The sequence below is a fragment of the Achroia grisella genome, unplaced genomic scaffold (genome assembly GCF_030625045.1).
Source record: "Achroia grisella isolate CSIRO2021 unplaced genomic scaffold, CSIRO_AGI_Agris_v1 utg1063, whole genome shotgun sequence".
NCBI classification, from domain to species: Eukaryota; Metazoa; Arthropoda; class Insecta; order Lepidoptera; family Pyralidae; genus Achroia; species Achroia grisella.
Genome location: NW_026712567.1, coordinates 1,370,518 through 1,389,681, shown reverse-complemented (window position 1 = coordinate 1,389,681; position 19,164 = coordinate 1,370,518). Strand labels below are relative to the sequence as shown.

Sequence of the window (19,164 nt, the reverse complement as noted above, 5' to 3'; positions counted from 1 at the left end):
TATTGAATACATAACCAACTGGTTAAACAATTAATAAGAGGAAATCAGTCATAGTGATTAGAGCAGACCAGTCCCTACAAGCAGCACCCGTTCACGAGTATGACGGATGAGCCAGCCATCACTGCGCTCGACCATATTTTAGGGAGCCCAATGACCCGGCCCACCACGCCGCCACAAGTCTGGACATTTTAGTGAGCATGACTACTCAAAACACTAGACCACGTCAAAGCTACTCACAATTGCCATCTGATAGTTATAGTATTCACATTTTACATAAGAATGCATGCGGCAATTAATACAAAAACCGCTACGCTTTCATATTTCTAAAATCAATCAATTAAATCAAGAAAGCAATGGGAAAATAAAATTATAACGTTGTATGCTAATAAACTAATTATTTACTTGATATGTTGTCATCTATGAATTCGTCTATCCTGTAATAGGCTTTCTTACATAAAAATTGTTTAATATAAGATTTGAATTGCCTCTCTGTCAGATTTAATGCAGATTCTGGCAGTTTATTATAAAATCTTATGCAATTACCATAGAATGAATTACTGATTTTGTGCAGACGGCATTTAGGTAAAATTAACTTATTTATATTGCGTAAGTTTCTACTTGTACAGTCTTTGAGTTTTTTAAAACTCTCTAAGTTCTTCCGTGCATACATGATATTTTCATAAATGTATTGTGAAGTAACTGTGAGGATATTTGAGTCTTTAAAGCCCTGACGTAATGACTCTCTTGAACCCATACCATAAATAGAACGTATGGCTCTCTTTTGTAAAACAAATATAGTATTTATATCGGCTGCTTTACCCCACAGCAGTATGCCATAAGACATTATGCTATGGAAATAACTAAAATATACAAGTTTAGCCGTCGCTACGTCTGTTAATTGCCTAATTCTTCTAATCGCATATGCAGCAGAACTGAGTCTACTGGCCAATTTTGAAATATGGGGCCCCCATTGTAATTTCGAGTCCACTGTTATACCTAAAAAAACTGTATCATTAACAAAATTTACTATTTCGTCATTAAGCAATAACTGTGTATTTATTAGTCTTACATTAGGAAGTGTAAATTTTATACACTTTGTTTTGCTGGAATTTAATAATAGGTTATTACATGTAAACCAATTTAATATTGCAGACATAGCACAATTTACATCGTCTAATTGATTACTTTGACGTCCAATTTTAAACACTAACGAAGTATCATCCGCAAACAGCACTATATCTGCAATTTTCTCTACCATAAAGGGAAGGTCATTTATGTAGATTAAAAAGAGAAAGGGGCCTAAGATTGACCCTTGTGGAACGCCCATCTTAATATTAGCTCCCTTAGATTTTACACCGTCAATATCTACAGTTTGGACCCTATCCTCTAAATAAGTTCTCATTAATTTTAGATCATTATCTCTTATACCATAATGTTCGAGCTTGTACAAAAGCGTTTTATGATCCACACAATCAAATGCCCCTAAAAAACTCCGAGTGCATCCTGTGACTTCTCCCAAGATTCGAAAATATGTGTCATTAGCGCAACACCTGCGTCAGTGGTAGACTTGCCGGCGTTGAAACCATATTGCTGACTGTGAAGCAGTCCGTTAACCCTGAAGTGTTGTAACATTTGATTTAACATTATCTTTTCAAACACCTTACTTAGAACTGGCAAAATAGATATAGGTCTATAGTTCCCTGGCTCAAATTTATCTCCTGATTTAAATAGTGGGATTAATTTGCTAAATTTCATTAAATGTGGAAAAACGCCACTATCAATACATTTATTAAAATTGCGCTGGGGTAAAAGTTATTGTTATATTAATAAATTACACATTTTTTTTAGTTAGAATTTACATAATTCTTGAAATGTACAAAATGTACATTACAAATAATACGTCAGGATCCAACTTATATATAAAATAATCGTGTGTCAATGTTACTTACTCCTTCGAAACGGCTTGATCCATTTTTATGAAATTTTATATGAATATGCATTAGTAGGTCTGAGAATCGGCTGCCATCTACTTGTGATACCCCTAAGTGATGAGGATTGTCCACACCTAACTTATTATTTTTATTAATTGTTTTTTTTATAATGTTGCATTAAATATACAACCGTATATTTTTACGCTTCTATTACCAACCCATATTTTTAATGGCGACTTCAATTTATATGGCAAAACAACGTTTGCGGAGTCAGCCAGTTATAATATAATCACAGATATCCTTCAGATTATTTGTTACCAATTTTTTTCTAAAATTGGTTTTCTCTCCATGTGTAAAACTACATTTGCGTGAGCGAAGTCGGGAGGTTTCGTAAAAATGAATTCCTAGTTTTTACAAAATAGTGTATATTTATATAAAAATGAAAAATAGCGATTCCACATTAATAGATGGTTATGTATATAACGGGATTTTCCTTTAGTAGAAATAAAATCATGGTAGATACACTGATAGCTACTTAAACTCATTAGTGTAATAATATCTAAAAAATACTAGCTAAATTGTGCAAATCTACATACAATATGAAATAAGCATTTAAAGAATTACATTCGATTCCATTCTGACTTTTATTTATACATATTTTCGGATAAGAATTATCCACAAATTATTGCCAATATTTATAATATTGAAAAATACTTCCAAAAATAATTATGCACGTATCTATACAAAATAATATATTTGGTCCCACTAGAAAAACTATTTCAGAGGTGACGAAATAATTAGATCGTAGTCGGAAAAATGACTAAATTCGATACCAAATATAATTCAATATTAATATATATTTTAAAACAGGAAAATACTTCTTATTTCTTTTTAAATCTGTTAAAAGTTAGTAATAAAGTACTTAGTAAAACATGATGCAACAACCTGTTGCGTTGTAGACTGGATTCTCTAAACAATAAATCGACTAGAATGCACGCAGCACCGACTATATCTAAGCTTACTTTAGCTACATAATTGAATTTTATGCCTTCACAATTTATTTCTTTCATTAATCTTAATTGCCACTTTTATTCACGGCTCCTTCTTGTTTATATATGTAATGGCCACCACGTAATCTCAATTTATAATTTGAAACAATTTTGTGAAAAATTACGGAAGAGAGGTATTTTTTTAGGCTCCTAAGTAGACACACCATTTGAGTACTGTTTCGTAGTCTGAAGTTTATATTAAATTATTTAGTTTGTTATGTTCACTCTTGGATTTTTATATTCTTGAATAAGTACTTCAAAATGTCAAATCTAACAAGCGGCACATTTTCGAGCCAGTTCAAATGTTTATAAGGATGATTCTGTTCATATTCCCACTGTCATCAAGTATATTTATGTAAATAGATTAGAAAGATACTTACAGATGACCCAGTGAAAAAAAATCTCCGACCAAGCCAATGATTTCGTGATTTATTATTGGAAAATTGCCATATAAAGATTAGTATATTTGTTGTTCCTTAACAAAGGTTAGACATAGGTCGGCATAATCACATTAGCGATTAGTAAGTATTAAAACTCTTATGTAATAACATTGGTAGCGTGTTGCATTAGAGTTTCATTCATTGAGATTTTGGAAATATAAGCTTATATCTATAGCCATATGATCACCTTGGATGTCAACATAAAGTTATTACGTATGTTTCTTCTTCAGCTTGACTTCGTCTGTATTAGAACAAACAGACAAACTTGATATGCTTGAAAAACAACTGTAAATATCAAATTAAAAAACGTTCCAAGTCATTTTTATGTTTATATTATATATTGTATAATTTAATGATAGTAATAAATAGAATACATTATACTGAGGGCATTAAAATCAAAGACATCATTTAGGTAGTCATTAAAGTTTTAATTAAATTAAATGTTAAAATCAAAAGTCTCAAAGTTACAAATGTAATTACAGAACCTCAAAAACCTTGTCATTCTGCAGTTAAGGCTTAGAATTACAGTTTTGTTTTAGAGGTTGGCTACACTGCATATACACATATATTCTCTAATGTATATCTAAACCAAATTGTCCAATGTAACAAATAAAATGTCATATTTTACATGAGTAACATCGCGAAATTGAAGAATTTTTCAAGCTTAAAACTTTTACTCATATTTAAAATACTTTCTGTTTGTGTTACTCCTTTAACTTTTTTATTACATTTTTGTTAACGCACAGTGTATATGGCATATCTATTTTTATATTTTTGTCACTGTTATAGGTATAAGTTGTTGTGTATGAACTTTTGATTAATACCTGCTTCTACTTACATTTTTTTTTTGTAATCGCAATGTTAAATAAACTGACGGGCCACCTGATGGTAAGTGGTAACCGTCGTCTATATATATATATATATACATCATTATAAATATCACGCTATAAACGCGTGTGATACTATTTCTGAGAATTAAGATTATCACGCTACTAATCCTGTAATTTCATTGTCTAATCTCACCCTACAACCGGGTTTACAAAGTAAGCTGGTTGGCGGCTGAAATAGAAGAGACAGATGTAATACCCACGCAGGCGACTATTCACAAAGTCTACCTAACTAAAATTTCTTAAAATTACGTATTAGAAGTTGACGAATTAATACAACTTACTATACGTCAGAACTTTCCAACCCAGTCTGAAATTCCTTAGGTTAAACGATGTAGAAATTATAGAAATATTATTATATTTTCCTCGGCTTTATAGATAATGAAATGTACAAGGAAATTTAACAATAACAAATGATACAATTCTTAGTTCCTTACAGCATAATGAAGTCATTAATTACTGGTCCATTGGTCACGAAAGAAGAATAAAATATTCATCACATACCAAATACTTATATAAATATTTAAGCGTTGTATTGTGTTAGAACCATAGACATAGAAACCGACAAAGCAGTAGCCTACCTTAATATATATGAAAACTAAGTGTAGATCTATGTTACTACGACGCTTATTGTCATGATGTCACAAAACTTGATATCAAACTCTCTCCTGTAAAAGTACTTATTATACATAATCAACTAGCTATTTCGAATGACTTCGTTTGCATTTTTCTGTAAAATCTGTCTATGTCCATCCTAGCGATATAATCTATCTTCATTATAATCCGTGCTGCCAGATAGACAGACATGTTTTCGTATTCATACAGTAATATGGATAATAAATACCACTACCCGTAAACCTTTGTTAGTTTGAAATTGTTTTATAAATTGTAAATCATTGTGATAGTAAACATGTAAAAGTGGCCAATGTAAAATGAAGTTTTATTTTTATTGAACACGTAGATGTAGATACGTTATAGGGTTAAGGACTTTAGTTACTATATTTTACCGAGTAAAAAACCATTGTTTTATAGATGAGGTATCTAAAAGAATATTAAACATTTTGACGAGCACTTTGAAAACTATAAAAATATGTTTTATATCTACTCCCATTTCCGGTTGAATATGACATTTATGCACGTAATATATTTAACAGTAATGTAGACATATGTACGAGTAAGTGTAATACATAAGAAGTGATTACAACCTACAAGATTCTCTTATTTTTACCGAGGACAATTCACACAGTGTCATCAAGTCCTAAACTAAACAAAGCTATAATTATACTAACCGCTTCTGCAAATATTTTTTTTGCAATAGCATATGCTAGTGGTCACTCTATTCTCCCAAATTTGAATTTCAATTAAACTGTATTATTGTAAACATGTACATAATTTATTAAAAAAAAATACGAGCTAAGTTTCTTGTCAATTCTTCTCATCTCGAAATTATTCCGAACTGACGGTAGATTTGACATATCATAAGAGTCTTTAATAGAATAAAGATATTTTGAATTTGAAATATATTAAATTTCTTAGACTTAGCTTTAAGTTTTTGACAACACTTCAGACTGACGGGCACCAGCAGTTTCAAAAATCATTTTATGGCTTTATTATTTTATTCTCTAATACAAACTTCGGAACAATAGGTAGTCCAATCAGTCTTCATTTTCTCTTAAAATTAAGTTATTGTTTATTATGCAAAATCGAATACAGGTAAAATCGCGCGTTTATATCGAATAATCTAAAGATGAAGGCATTAACACCCACATTATTACAATTGTTCGAGTAAAATATATACAGACCAAGTTATCTATAATGACTGTGATACAATAGATCCCCTAATTATAAATTCCGAATTAAAGCTATGTGGCAATGAGATAAGTTCAAGATTACAAAAGCTTCTTCGATTGCGAATCAACAATCGACGGCATTGAATTTTGTTTTGTTCTTGATAATAGCTGACTGTTACAAACTAATACTAGATTATGATATTGAATTTGGAAATCGTTACAATAACGAGGTTTTATTCTGTAAAAACAGAGAAGTAGAGATCTCATTACCATCTTTATCATTACGGCCTTCATGTAGGCATCAATAAACTATAATAGTACCTATATTAATAGTAAAGCAGCAATTACACTTATAAAATATGCCCACGTATTACTTACTTACTTTTTGTGCTTCATTTTAGTGCTTCAGCTTAATTTGTTAATATCTAATAAGCTGCTGTACTTTTTAGATATAAAATTTATCGTATTTTTTGTGGTTTCGTTTATTAGTTTATGTTGTTTTCGTTTGTGTCTTTTTATTGTTACCTACATCACAAGTTTACTTTACATGGATATTATTGGGAATCTAGAAAATGAAATAACGTTTGGGGATATGACCAGAAACACCCACAAACGAGCTAATTTAGGAAGGATTTTAGTATATTTATATCACAGACAAAGCTAGATACCACCCCCTTAAAGAGACATAGTATTACGTCTTCAAATTTATTGATAAGAAAAGTACATGTATTCATTGTGTCTATCTGTCTTTTGACAAAAAGATACAATTCTAATATCTATATAGTTTTTGTTAAATTTCTCTATTGCGAAGTATCATAAAAGAAAAGTTGGAATATCGTAATCATAACTTTTTAATAATACATCTGAGATTCGCATTGCATTGTTAAATCATGTGACCCCTTTAAAATATGCTAAGATCAAATTTCATACATTTCTGTTAAATATATGTTTCTTCTTTTTAGCAACATTGACAATGCCTACCTTCTCCAATTCTACTCCTTCTAGATTCTAATTAATGGGCGAACATAAATATTTGGTATAGATTTTGTCATAATCTTGTAATCTAGTAGGTACATATATTTTGTAATGACATTGAAACTGTAAAATGTTCAACTTAATCAACTCTTTTATAGAGACGATCTTCATTCCAAAATTAATTATTTCTATACGTAAGTAGCTATAAAACTTGAAATGAATGACCACTTTGCATATACGTACAGATTCATTAGTTAATTAAAAAACAAAAGAGAAAACATACAACGATATATGAAATATAAGCTTTACTTTTGATACATTTTATAAATATTGTGTAAAATGGAATACGTTTCCTGGTTATTCCAAGAATGATATGAAATATTATATGTTCCATTAGGTTTCTCTACTTGAGCTTGAATTATGGAATGAGGCCTTACTACTATGTTTATTAAATGTTACATTAAAAAAATATATTACGTTACGTCCTTACAAATGTAACATTATTTTTAATTACACAGAGAACCTATAAGTACACTTTTATTTGTAAATTGATATTTTATTTTGTTTACTCCATTAAGATAACGGTGTAATCAAAATAAATTTTCAGATAATATAAGCTGACTGTTGAATTCATGTTTAGGATGGAAGAGAGAGTATAGTAATAAATCCATATACATCTTATAAAAGATTATAAAACATTTCACACTAAAATTACTGTTTAACTTAATAGCACTGCGTAATTTCTCGTATTACGTTACGTAGGGCCAGTTTACATAGTGTTACATTACTACATTAGCATTCCAGCCCAGTTGAAATTGGAAGCCTTCAACTGATTAGAAATAATTAAATTAAAAACTGGACTAGAATACAGCCCATCCAGTGGTATATTTCAACCATACTTATTGCCATACCACGTTTTAATCCAGTGATTCTATTACAATGCAACCGAAATTGTAGACAAGTTTCCTATAGGTCATTTCAATGCTGGAAAATAAATAAAATACACTATTCTTTTCTATATGTGTTTATACACATATTTTTACAGACATTGCTATACAATGTCTGTAAAAACTATTCAAAGAACTTTATAATTTGTTAGTTTCTTATATAATCTACATTAAGTATATAAAGATACTTCCAGTCATATCAAAAGATTGATAAGATGCAATTACTTAAAAACAATTTAATATTATTAAAATTTTAGATTGTTTCTTTCAATGTTTCTCATAGATAGTTTTCAATTTAATTAACGATTTTAAAATTATTAATTAAGTGTAAACAGTCTCTTCACTAACTTGCTAGTCCCAGCAACTCTGACAGTGTAAACCGGGCTTTATTCAAAGTAATTCCTGTAAAGTAATTAAATTAAATAAACCTCCACGCTGCTCACACTAAATGCTCAGTTATTATTTTCAGGCCAGGCGCGCCCTTCCCATGTCTATTGTTATGATTGCCTGTCCCCTATTATTATTAATAAGAGTCTATGTGTAAATATTTTTACCTACAAACATCAACTTACAGACGTGATTGAGTTTAGTAATTATGTCTGAAATCAAATTACTGCAGACGAAATTAAAATAGTCTTAAATTCAATATTGCTGTAAATCCAAACAATTATCGTAAAGAATTAATTATAAAATAGAAAAATAAAGTAAAAAACTTAGTCAATAGAAAACAGCTTATATTAACTATATATAGATACCCAAATTTAATTTTCCGACAGAACTTGAGCTCCTAAAAATCCAAAATTGGTGAAAATCCAATTATGGTCAAAGCTGAGAAAGGAAATGAACGCTTTTAAATGAGCTCAGAAGGTGCACACGTACATGTTAAGGTACACGTTAATGTGTAATACTATAAAATATTTTCTTAAATATATTTTTATTCGTAAATTAGTTTATGTTAAATTTCATTTGAGGCAAAATCTACCCAAGACCGTAAATAGCTATGAGATTAGCTCTAAACATAAAAAGTACTTAATTAACCATTTGCTACCATCTTTTCTTCGTGTAAAATAGTGTAAATGAAATCGTTATTATGAGGTTAAATAGGTAATTTAGGCATAACAGCTCCTGCAATTAAAATATAACATAACATTGAATATCTAAGGTATATTATTATTATTGCTTAATAGTAACTTGTATCATATTTGAATTTTATCATTTATATATATGAATACAATTTAATTATAGACTAAAATAAAATATTCATATTGTATGTAGCACGTGCCGTAAACAGAATTAATCAAGATATGAACAAGGCTTTTTACGTTCCAAGTACTACTTGTAAGGCAGAAATCTTGAAAATTAGTTGAACCGCAAAGGTAGCAAACAAACTCCCACACTGAAGTCTACTATAGAAATATAACTACAACCATTTTTGTGTTGACTTTAAAAAATGTATTTAAAACATAATATTCGATGGTTCATTATATTATTGCATTACAAGTAAATTATTATAATAAAAAATCTGTCTTTGAAAACCCTTATTTTGTTGGACTTTGGCAGTAGTTACTTGTAAATATCAGTAGGTATATCAACTGATTGGTAAAATAAAACCAAGATAATTTTGTTTTCAAAGCTCAATGTGTATATTGTAAACCACACATATGTATTATGAAATATTGAAGTAATAAAAAAGAAATTAAGAATGTGAACCACTTTTGACACTTTTTACTACACACTAGTGGCTCGCCCCGGTTTCGCCCGAGTGTTAATAACTGTCAGTTTTATATATATTATGTATATATTAACATTGCCATCCTGTAATAAAATAGTGAAAGATATTTATCAAGTTTTTTATACAAACATTAAAAGCTTCGTCTTGCTAATATTAGTAGATATTGCTAGTATTTTTTTACCGATTTAGACACATATCATTAAACAGATAATGATGCATATAAGTAACACGAATGAAATGTTATATACATACATACGATTTTATTATACTTAATACGTAATAGTTATAAGTTTTTCTGGTCACACAAATCACATATATATAGAGTACCTTCAGTATTACATATTTATTTCAGGCCACACAAAATTAAATGTTTTGTGTGTTTGTGTAATGGCCGTGACTCGATAAACATGGTCATTACTTACCTAGCACGTGAGTAATTAAATGTTTCTTTATCTCAATAAAGGAGCGATTTGTTAGTTATTTATAGGTATATGATAGATTGGTACTATCCTTATTTGTATTATAATTGTGAGTGTTTGTTTATTAGTTAGATACATGGTTACTACCATTAGGTAGCTTTACGTCTATCAAGAATCTCTAAATGGGACATAAATGTTGTATTATTAATAAAGAATATAATATATATATATATATATATATATATTCATTCTATAAATAAGTTTCGATAAAAATCTAGAGATACAAAAAATAGTCTTAAGATTTTTTTGTGAATATGTGTTACATTTTTGTGTGAAAATACCAATAGAAATTTTAAAAATACAGTTTATTTTGATATTCTTTAAATTAACCATTGTTGCTACGTTCACGTTTCCATCCAACACCACACAGCACGGAAAAGGCAATTCGACTACCTATTACTTAGAAAATATTAATATATCTTATTAAAATAGAAAATATTTAATTACCAAAGCTATTTTTTAATTTGTACGTAATATAATATTTAAATAAAGTTTAAGTTTCAAGAAAAAAATAATTAATTTTCTAATATTTCTTTAAAACAGGACTTCTGACAACAGTGAAATGTTGAGTAAACTTTCTAAAGACAATTTATGTAACAAATATATTTTAATATTGTAAAACAAATGTTCAGGAGGCAAAATTAATGAAGTTGTTATCTTCCTTGATAATTTTGATATTTGAAGTCATCTAATTTCTATATTTTATTAGTCCCTTAATTAATAAAAGCTCTGTAAGCAACTTATAAGGTGTTACATATTAAATTCCCACATTAATTAATCTGCTTACTATAATGTGAATACACATACTTCCTTATTATTTAATATTGTAGTTTTGAAATTTAATACAAAATACAAAGTACGTATACGTTTCTCTCCCCTCTTGTTAATTAAATGTATTGTTATAAAGTTATTGGATATTTGCAATGAAGAAAGATATAGATTATACATTGTCCCGGTCAATCAATATGTCACAATCATACAACAGAGTTCGTTGACACAGGGTATCTCCTTATTTATGTATTATATTATATATATATATATATATTATATACCTAGGCGATCTTTTATATCATAAACGGTACACAAATTCATAGGTTTTAGCTACTTTAATATAATAGGATCATTGGATAGTGATATTTTTTAGTCAATAAATAATATATAGTACATAATATAACTAATAATAATATTATATATATGATAAATTATAGCGGCAGCATTACCATTTTAAATTCTTTTTCTTTTGAGAGCGCCCACTCGCTCCTTGATTTTTACTGCGGGATTTATTCTAAATTAATCAATAATTACGCACTACACTACTAAAAATAATTCACATGGCAAGACCGATTTGCGATTAAGCATAATCACAAGTGCTTAATAAATTTAATGTGAGATCAACTCTATCAAAATTTACTTTTTAAACGTTTCTACTAGAGGGCTCTACTTCCTTTAGCAAGCTAAGAAATGCTGCCTATGATTTAGACATATCATCAAAAAACTGTTTTCTCCAGACAATAATAATAGGAAGCCAATCGCTTACGATGACAAGGGTTGGATCAATCTGTATCCTTATGACTTGGTGATATTTTAATATGATCCCTTCATCGAGAATATGAGAAATGAAATATCACTGTACGCATCACCTAAAATGTAATAGGACACATGAAGGACGCAAGTTAATACTAACAAAAAGAGAATATTTCGATTACTTACAACAGACAACAGTTGAAAACCCACCATAATATGTGATTATTAAAAAAATCAGCAAACAATACAGAATGTATAGAGTAAAATACTATACAATTGTCCTGTATATTTACATATTTAAAATAAATTTATACTACAAATCAAATTTTTACGGGTCCCGCCTATTTAGAGTACAGATTCTCAATCGGTACACTGACAGAGTATGTTACGCCCATTGACAATAATTACAACAGATATACTCGATAATAAACAATAACCACAAATACTACTGTAAAAAGTCCGTTTACTGTCTTTACGAAAAAATATAATAGTAATAATAGTTGCTTTATCCTACAAACGGATTCTATTGAAATAAACTATTTTATTAAGTAAGTAATTTAAGTACAGAAAATCAACTTAAGGTTTAAGAACAGTGTACTCATATGTTTTAAACTAATTAAAATAAAAATATTCCAATTATGTTTGTCATGGCTGTAAGTACATTTACACAAAGAGAGCACAAATCTATTTATTGTTCGTACTTTGATTAATCTTAAACTTCAAAATTCAATACCTACATAATTCGTTTGACTGTCGTAAATCTCAATCGCCTATATTTATTAGAGTGTTATTAATAGGTGTTATACGTAACTACCATCTAATATTTTCTATTATAAGTCTTATAGTTAAGTATTACTATTAGTTGTGAGAGATGTTTTAAATTTTTCATTTGAGGGTAAACCCAAGGGTTTCATGTGTATTACTTACGATATCCATTTCTCCCATGTACGACCAGAGGTCAAACACGTCATTATCCTACACGATTACTCCTACGCATAAGACTAAAACTATAATATTCAGTACATCCATATAATAAGAAGATCCTAAAAGGTTGGCCGGCATCTTTGACTACTTAACTGCCAATAAGATAAGTAGATAAATGTTTTATCTGCATCATATCCTTCTCTCTCACGCATCAAATTGTCATTGGAATGTTAATATACAAAATAGTTTTAAAAATGTTAATATGAAGATATACACTGGATATTAAACTACACAACGAACATTGAAGCGAACATTTTACTAATTTACAGATACTGGAAAACAACTAGAAACTTTTCTTCTTAATTAGACACTAAGTAGGTCGAATCTAAAAACATGTAAACACCTTATAACTACAATACTAGTAAAATAAATTATTTTCTATAGCAATATTTAATTATTATTCTATTATAGTCATTAAATATTTATTTTATAAACTACAGGATAATAAAGAAAATACGAATTCAAAACCTACTATCAATCGAAGGCGGTTGAAATAGCAAGTAGTTATTTATACAATACAATACAATGTCATGGATATATTGTTTTAAAAACGAGTATATTAATATTGAATTTGTCGATAGCTTTTTAGAATGGGTCAACAAGTAAAATACTTTTCATTATTATACGTGAGTGCCAAAAGTTGTAATCCATTTATCGAACATATAGGTAGATATTATTATGTAGATACAATAGATACCGGCGCATAATTTTGACGTAGGTACCATGTTACCGCTTATTTATTTATTTCATTTCGTGGTAATTTACATAACCTAGTTGATATAAATTCTCATTACAAACAAGATCCAATCTTTGTTCTTCAATTATACAGTCAATTACAGGACTAATAATTAAATTAAACTTGCAATTATGTTTTTTATGCAATTAGAATAGCAAAAAAGCTGATAGCCTGATTGTAAGTAATAATCGTTGCCTAAATATAAATAGCACTACAACATCACATTGTCTAATGATGCCCATGACTCGACTCATACGTTGTCATTCCTAATGACTAAAATGTTATGTTTCTTATACTGTAACTTCACTCCCTCATTTCACCCTTTAACTAAAACACTGCTTGCAAAGAAAGCTGTTTGGATGCTGAAATAGGTAGAGAAAATTATCATACCTATATATTTAACCTATATAATTGGAATTTTAAACGTTGGACACATGGAGCCTAGAAGCTAAACTATGTTTGCCGGGTCAGCTAGTAATTCGGTTGGTTATAATTTTGTTGAATGTAAAGATGACAAATACTTACTTTGCCTTGCCATATATATGTACATATAATATGTAGCACACTGTCTACACATCAGGGAATACAGATATGAATTCTAATGCTTTTATAAATGGAGGTCTGTACTCTTTATTTGTGGGAAACACGCTTTGCCACTTTATAACAATTTAGATATTACCAAAATGTGTCATTAATATAACGAGCAAATAACAATTATGAAATGTTACAATTTTCTCTTATTATTGTTGGGAGTCACAAGTGTAGCCGTGTAATTTCCGCCATTTTGATTTTAATTAAGTAACAGAATGTAAAGATAGCTCTTGTTGAAATAGGATATTACAGAGTATATGAATGATAAACATTTGACCATAAAAATTTGTTAAAACCCTTGTGACTTACGAGTACTTGTCAAAAATATGTAGGTACAAGAAATTTAATAGATATCTATGTAAAGTATATTATAAAATTTATATCAGCTAGCTTTATTTAATTAATTCTTGAAATACGTAGGTAAGCACACATATATTGATTAAATTAAATTTGATTTTATATATCTACTTGACATATTATCCAATGTCATTCATAAAGAAATAACACTACTGTATTTGTAACAATACCTGAAAAAAAATATACTAATAAAACCATTATTCTATTTATTAACATACTACCAATGCCCGCGGTTTTTCCGGCGTGAAATTTTTAGCCTATATATTATTTTGTTGTATAAACTATATTACTGTAATTTTTCATCAAAATCCGTTCAATAGCTTTTGCGTGAAAGAATAAAATACATCCATCTATACTCACAAACTTTCGAGTTTATAATATTACTAGTTTATACCCGCGACTTCGTTTGCATGTTTTTTTTAATAAAAAGTAGGTATCCTATGTTTATTCCAATACCTCCAAGAACATGTGTATAAAATTTCATGATGATCGGTTCAGTAGTTTCTGCGTAAAAGCGTAACAAACATCCCTATTTCCACATTTATAATATTAGAGTAGGTAAGGACAAGATTTATATTGAGTAATATTTGATTATATTAGACATTACAGACAGAACATCATAAAAAAATAATGTGTATATATTCAAAGAATAAACGGTTCCTACATATCTCCTATGATATAAACTAGACGTTACGTATCTGACGTTTATCATAAAAGGAAGCATAGAGTTTGCATTTTTCTTACTTAGATAGAGAAAAGCAATAGGTATATTTATAAATGATTTTAATAAAAAAAAAATACATTTTATACCACACTGCCTCAGTGGTCTAGCGATTTAGCACACTTCCGACAGTCGCGGGTTCGATTCCTCGCACGGTACGAACATTTGTATTCATGAATATGGTTGTTTGTATCAGTCTGGGTATTTTCTATGTATAATATGTATGTATTTATGAAAAAACCTATCTAAGTATTTGTATCAGTTATTTAGTACCCCTAACACAAGATTTTGGTAGCTTAACTTGGGTCTAGATGGTGCTGTGTGAATTGTCCTGAGATGATGATTATTATTATTATTATTAAGGTACAACAGTCGTGACGGCTCAGCGAGACTATAGAAGTGAAAGTCTGGATCTCCTGCGGCTCCTGGCTGATAAGCCATTCATCGGACTGGGGCCCCATAACCGCTGGGACCGTGCTCCTCGTATTGAACTCGACATCGGTGCTGCCAACCTGGAACCACACTCACAAGCTCTTAGAAACTATGAAAACAAAGATTATTTGAAAAATTATGTCGACGACGATATAAGGTTAGTGTTATATTTTTTTTATAATATTTAGTTACAACATTAATGCATCACGAATACAACATTTTATTAAACAAAAATACATGTTATTGGTCAGGTTTAAAAAAATTTGAAATTAGGAAGTAAAAATTAACAGACATTACCAGGACGTTAATAACCTTTTCTTTAAAGTCATCAGCTATATTTTCCTACATTGTTGTGACAATTCGATTCGATACTTACTTTAAAAAATATTTGGTGTCGAATACTTACTACTTACTTCGTATTTACTCGTATCGGAACAGCTCTACCTATACTTATGTATATATATATTAAGTAATATTTAATTATATTTGACACTAACTAACCCGCGCAACTTCGTCTGCATCACACTTACTTGAAATTTATCATTATATTACACGCCCATTTTATATAATATCTTTTTAAATTATAGCCTACGTGTTATTCTAATGTATAGACTGTATTATTTTAAAGTTTCATGAAAATCCGTTAGTAGTTTTTGCGTGAAAGAGTAGCAAACATCCAGCCATACTCACAAACTTTCGCGTTTATAATATTTAGTTACAACATTCATGCATCACTAATGCAACATTTTATTAAACAGAAGACACATGTTAAAGGTTTTTTTAGAAATTAGTAAGTAAAAATTAACAAACATTTCCAAGACCGTAATGGCCTATTGTATAAGTTCATCAGGTATTGTATCATTCATTTTTTGCCAATTCAATTCGATACTACTACTTACTTTATCCCCTCCGATAGATCCAATTCAAACGGGGATCGATATTACGACAGCCTGAGCCGAGGTTCGAATCCCTAGTGGTGCCCTCAGACTAAAGTTGTATCCGTCAGGCGGGAGTTGGCCTTTAGCCGCTCCATAAGTCCTTCCGCGGGTTTGGAGTGCCATTCGCACTCGCCCTCTATCGTCCGGTGAGGCTGTAAAGGCCAGCTGCGGCCAACAGCATTAGAATAGTCCGAAAAAAACTTCCTTTATAAAATATTTGGTGTACTACTTAGGTACTTCTCTCTACCTATACTTACATATTAAGTAATATTTGATAAATTTTCGCGTTTATAATATTGGTAATTTTTTTTTTTTTTTTTTATTATCGTCATATCAACTTGCCATTTCTTTAATATTTCGTTTAAAATGTGAGATGGTAGTGAGATTACCAGGCGCATGTATGAGAGGTGGACGTAATGGTCATAGTAATTTATTTGTATAGGCCATCAATAATCAGGTGTTCCGTCAACTTATTAGTTAATCTAATAACAAATAATTATTCTCAGGCGAATGGGGTCCGAGAAAAGGTCTGCGGTAGCGACTGCGCTGAACTCGGGCCGCCGGAGACGCCAGCCTACGCCGGCGCTCGGTAAGGCAGTCACGCCGTATGTCGGCGTCGGTAAGCAACGCCGAGGCAAACACTTTACACATCAACACTATTCCCACCTCTTTCTCCTTACTGCCTTCTACCCGACTACGTCTATACTTTCATGCCATATTTACTACCCCTTCCGGGTTATTTATTTATATTAAAAGATAGGCTGTATCCGTCCTCTTATTACAATCTATCATCATGCCCAAATTCCATTAGGATGTGTTTAGTCGTTTAGTAGTTAAAAGATAACAGACAGACATAATTACGAAGTCACGGGTAACAATAAGCAAATAAATATATTACGTAATACACGGAAATCGCAGGTTGGTATTCTACAAATGCAAGGAACGCTCTGTTTTAGTGCTGTAAGTGTATACAGTGGTAGATTAGCGTACTTCCTCGTTTTATTGCTAACCACGAGTTGTCAGTCTGCCCACACTAAAGATTTGTGTGTATATACTTGTACTATCCCTCCCAGTAATGATGCCTAATCTATTTACGTCACTGTCGCCTGGTCAACTTGGATTCCAGACCTATTAACAACTTCGCAGTATTAGTAGCACGAATTCGACAGTATTATAACGAGTATTAAAAATTTTAATCCATATAAGATCTATCTTTGTACTAAATTTTAATAGATTCTATACAGCCATTTAAGCGTGAAAAAGTCAAAATCATCTAATCTAGATATTATTATGAAGTAATGACACTTTTCTGCTACTTTATCTGCTTCTTTGAGATGAAAGACAGCCTATGTCCGTCCTTGTGGTACAGTCTATCTTCATGACAAATTTTATTAAGATCCTTTCAGAAATTTGCCATAAAGAGATAACAAACAAACAGGCAAAGGCACTTACGCATTTATAATATTAATATGGATATGTAAGTATGAATTTCAAATATCGAAAGCTTTCAAAAAATCTAGTTAGAAATTGACATAACTCTAATTATGAAAACATATTATTTGTGTTCGTTTTTTTTAATATTTCTAAATTTAGAAAACGATACACAAAAGTAGAGTCGTTATTTGCAGATTACAATTAAGCCTTCTAATCTATTTAGGCGGAATTAGTGAATCTTGTTTTTAAAACTAAAAATTGTTTATAATAAATACAATGTTTATTTCCATCGAAATATCTTGTATTATGTAATTGGTACAGCAAAGAGACTGACGAAACCTACCAAGCTGGACCATGATGAAAAGCTCCTCCTACAAACCATCGTGGTTAATCCCTAGTGCATTCATCACGATGGGCTATAAGTGATCTAACTTCATTCTCATCCTTTCATTCTTTAATGGTGACCCTCCAGGGAATACCATTAGAACAGGTGGGTGAAACATGCCATTGTCACCCATTGAAAAAAAAATACCCCTAACATAATGTAGAATTATAACTCATGAGTATATGTAAATGAAGTAATACTAATATGTTTTTATATGATCATAAAAAGGAAGTAGGAATTTGGCAAGTTATTCAGATTCTCATTTAGGCCATTTCCAGTAGTCTGTAAATGGCTTATATGAATCCATAGAGTTATATTTACAGTCTTGTTTACCATCATCTTATAAGGTTTTTGCTTGTTTTCACGAGAATAAATACTTATTAGTGTAGATATCTAACTGAGGACCACATAATATTTGTCTGACTAACAACTCTAACAATATAAATACAAAAGTTTGTTTGTTTGTTACACTTTCACGCCTTAATCATTAATCATGACATTTAGCGTATAAGTAGTATTTGGGATAGAGGAGCACACAAACCAATTTTAATCCCTGTTAAACATCCAAAAAGTCGCATAGAGAAGCTTAAAAGTTGCAGGAATTAATAACATGTTATGTTGCATATACTATACAATATGCTTAATGTACAAATTTCGAAATTATATGAAATCAACATATTTTTAATTGTTTGAAGAAAAACCTTTCGTGTTCTGTCAGTGATTATGCTGGCTTTTTCACATAAAGGCAGAAATAATACAAAACTTAAAATCCCATCATGGAAAGGTTAAGATTTTTAAACTGCTACAATAAATTTAAGAAGATACATTCAAT

General features: G+C 30.1%; 1 protein-coding gene across 2 annotated transcripts in view; it reads left to right on the top strand.

Annotated features, from left to right (window-relative positions):
* Positions 1-19,164, top strand: part of LOC131841026 (uncharacterized) — a 29,579-nt gene that overhangs the window by 2,150 nt on the left and 8,265 nt on the right. The window contains exons 2-3 of one of the 2 annotated variants that reach the window (XM_059189269.1): positions 15,507-15,732; positions 17,020-17,132. In XM_059189269.1, coding sequence (XP_059045252.1) covers positions 15,507-15,732; positions 17,020-17,132 — 339 coding nt within the window. The remainder of the gene's footprint in view (positions 1-15,506; positions 15,733-17,019; positions 17,133-19,164) is intronic. The other variant, XM_059189261.1, reaches the window with a different exon arrangement.